This window comes from Pinus tabuliformis, chromosome 4_1, assembly GCF_031772625.1.
Source record: "Pinus tabuliformis cultivar Carrire ecotype Pingquan chromosome 4_1, CPIR1, whole genome shotgun sequence".
NCBI classification, from domain to species: Eukaryota; Viridiplantae; Streptophyta; class Pinopsida; order Pinales; family Pinaceae; genus Pinus; species Pinus tabuliformis.
The window spans coordinates 578,504,386-578,507,704 of NC_142303.1; the positions used below are offsets into that span (position 1 = coordinate 578,504,386).

General features: G+C 40.4%; 1 protein-coding gene across 1 annotated transcript; it reads left to right on the top strand.

Moving 5' to 3' along the window:
• Positions 1-460: 460 nt before the first annotated feature.
• On the top strand, positions 461-2,621 carry LOC149177245 (uncharacterized). The gene has a single exon (XM_089423351.1). It carries the CDS (start codon positions 879-881, stop codon positions 2,037-2,039), a length of 1,161 nt encoding a protein of 386 aa, XP_089279477.1. The 5' UTR covers positions 461-878; the 3' UTR covers positions 2,040-2,621.
• Positions 2,622-3,319: the final 698 nt, after the last annotated feature.

Below are 3,319 nucleotides of genomic sequence, written 5' to 3' on the forward strand. Positions count from 1 at the left end.
TATCCTTGGACTCATATTAAAGTAAATTTACCTGACCATTTAATAACTTTTTATTATGTTGATGTAAAAACTTTTTATTATGTTGATGTAAAATTAGCGTTTATTATAATTTAGAACTAAATTTTTTAAATAAAATATTTAAATACATAAACAAATCACACAAATATCATAAGTTTTTAATATTAAAGTGAAAATACACTAGGCTATAATTAGTTAGGCCAATAAGGTTTCTTATGCATCAACAATCGTCAACACTTTTACCTTGCTCCATTCAATCAAGTAAGACATTTTTAATCGTTAATTTGAAGTGTCATTTGGCGAACATGCACTGCACTTTGACTGCTTTTTCCAAATATCGATTAAGTTGCCTTCTTTTCACCTCTGAATTCTGCTGTGGATTGAACCTGGCGCTGTTACGCAAAAACTTTGATCGCCGCAGGCCCTCAGTCTTACTACATAGAACGAGAGAGGCTTTTTAATATCTTCTATGCCGTGTAAGACTCTTTCCGATGAAAAAGGTCAGGGGATCAGTCAAAGCCACGAGGCTGCCATGTAGCTGATACACCAGATTTTAATAGACACATCTTTACTGACTTCTTCGTGCCCCTTGCCTACGCCTATTCCGTGTCTCTTCGCTTAGCAGACCACATCAGAGGTCGTTGGACGAACTCGCGTTCGAATCCCACTGCACTCACCTATATTTATGTGTTCTCTGCCATTCTGCTTCCATCACACGTCTCCCCTGCTTACTTCTGCTTCAAGCTTTAGCCCATCTTCGGCTTTATTTGTGCTTCCAGTTTTCCCCCATCTTGTGCTTCCAATTTCGCCGCTTCTAGGCAAAGAGCTAAAGCGTAAGTGTAGTTGCAGTTGCAGTAAACATGGCAGCGACCACGTATGTTGCAGAGGAAGAAGAAGGAGAAGATTATTTCTTCCAATTTCGATCTCCAGACATGGACAGGGAGCCTCCCCATTTTGTCTCAAGCATCTCCTCTGCCATCAAGGGCAAGAGATCGAAACGCTCAAGACATGGACTTCCTCCCCTGCCCAAATCAGAATTCATTGCGCAGCAAGAACAAGAACCAGATCAAGATCAAGATCAGGATCAGTATCAAGATCAAGAAGAAGAGGATGAACAGGAGATGGCGCCGCGATGTCTGATGATGCTTCTGGCCGATGGCAGCAACCGCCATTCGCACTCGCTGACCACTACATCTTCCTCCGAGTCCCCTGCCCCTTCCACACTCCACCCGATCAGACGGAGGATCAAGAAGCCAAAGAGGTATGATGCTGGGAATGCAGATTTTCCAAACAGTCAGGAATGGGATGACGGATTCAAACCAGAGATGATGATGAGGTCATACGCATGCAAGTCCTGCAACAAGAAGTTTCCTTCATTCCAAGCTCTCGGTGGCCACAGGGCAAGCTGCCAATTAAAGGATTCTAAGTCCAGCTTTCCCAAGCTGCTTGTTCACAACCAGAGCGATGAGGGCTTTAAGGAAACAGCTTCAGCTTCAGCTTCTCTCCCCAGGCCTCCTGTTGAGACTTATAAGCAGAGTTTGTCCAATGAGATTAAGAAAGTTCGGGTGCATGAATGCCCTGTGTGTCACAGGAATTTTCCATCTGGCCAAGCTTTGGGCGGTCACAAGAGGACTCACTCCAGTCCCCCTGCTACTAGTATAAATAATTCTTCAAGCCTTTCCATCACGGAGCAGCAGCACCTTTCAGCCATGAGAAGTACCCCCGAGTTAGATCTGAACATGCCTGCTGAAGATGAAAATGACTGCACCCAAGTGCAGCCCAGTTCTGCAGTTTCAGTCAATTTAGGTGGGGACTTCTTGAATTCTACCAATTGGCCTCCTTATGGCTACAAATTCATGTCTTATAAATCCTCTCAACCTTGGTGGATGGAGACCCATCAGCATGGTGTGGTTAAAGAGGATGAAGCAGACAGTCAATTCATGAGCAACACTGGATTTGCTAGGGGCCGAGATCTGGGCTGCAAACAAACCGGTTTGCCCTTGATTACTACTGTAAATTAGACTTATGCCTGAGCAAGGATTTAGTTGGTTCTTTCCCATTCATGTAGTTCAATGGATGTAAACAGGTTCTAGATATACCAGTTGCATTCATTCTATAGATTCGTCTGAGTTGGAATTTTTTAATTCATTCTTTATTAATGGCACAGCGCCAAGCAACGAAGGATGCTGGTGTTATCGCTGGCTTGAATGTAGCTCATATTATTAACTAACCTACCGCTACAGCAATCGCTTATGGCTTGGACAAAAAGGGTGGAGAGAAAAATATTGTTGTTTTTGATCTGGGCAGTGGCACGTTTGATGTCAGCGTTCTGATTATTGATAACAGAGTCAGAGTTTTTGAGGTTTTCGCTACAAATGGTGATACCCATCTTGGAGGTAATCTGTCTGAACTCTGTTTGGCAGTTTTACATTACGAATTTGAATACGTGCATGGTGGTTATCATCAACTTTTTTGGTTGGCTTTCGAACTTTGAACTTACCGGGATGTACACTAATATGCAGGTGAGGACTTTGACCAAAAGATAATGGAATATTTCATCAAATTGATCAAGAAAAAGCAAGGAAAAGATATTAGTAAGGATAACAGAAATGAAATAAGACATTCAATGTGTTCCTTGTAATATAGATATAAACAAAACATCAAAGTAATTGCATAATAATCCAGTCTAAGAAAACAAGTTTTCCACAAACCAATTAATTCTTCTAGAAAAATTCAACAATTCCAATTTAATAATTCTATCGACTTCTCTTTTTACCTTTTGAGACAATTACTAATATTAATTACACCGCACATACTCCAGGTTCATGGCATAGTTTAAAATAATTCTTAGGTTCATGGCATAGTTTAAAATAATTCTTTTATTATATCAACAAAGTTTGAGGCAATAACCCTGAACTAATAAATCCCAGCATTGTTAACGAAATTAAAAATTTTAGTACTGTTTGAGATAGCGTGTGAGGGCTCAGGTGAGAGATGAGTAGCATAGCAATGCATTTGACATAGTTTGATCACGCAAGCAAAACAGAAAACAGAGGTAAGGCCAAAAATGATGAAAGCGATGCAACTAACATGGTCTAACCACGCAAGGAAGAGAGAAGTATGTATGCGTGTAACAGTTTCAATGACAAATTCTTTGTTAATGTAGTGAACAATTTTTCCTCGGTATTAAAATTGGAATAAATAACCAGTGATTTTATTAGTATTGTTTGCGGCGGCAGTAATTTCATGCATGCTCATATCTATAAAAGTGTAGACTATATAACTTGCGAAGTGTTCGGAA

Bases quoted from the DNA above. Each gene is read 5' to 3' on its own strand.
- LOC149177245 (XM_089423351.1), top strand. From the start codon at position 879: ATGGCAGCGACCACGTATGTTGCAGAGGAAGAAGAAGGAGAAGATTAT.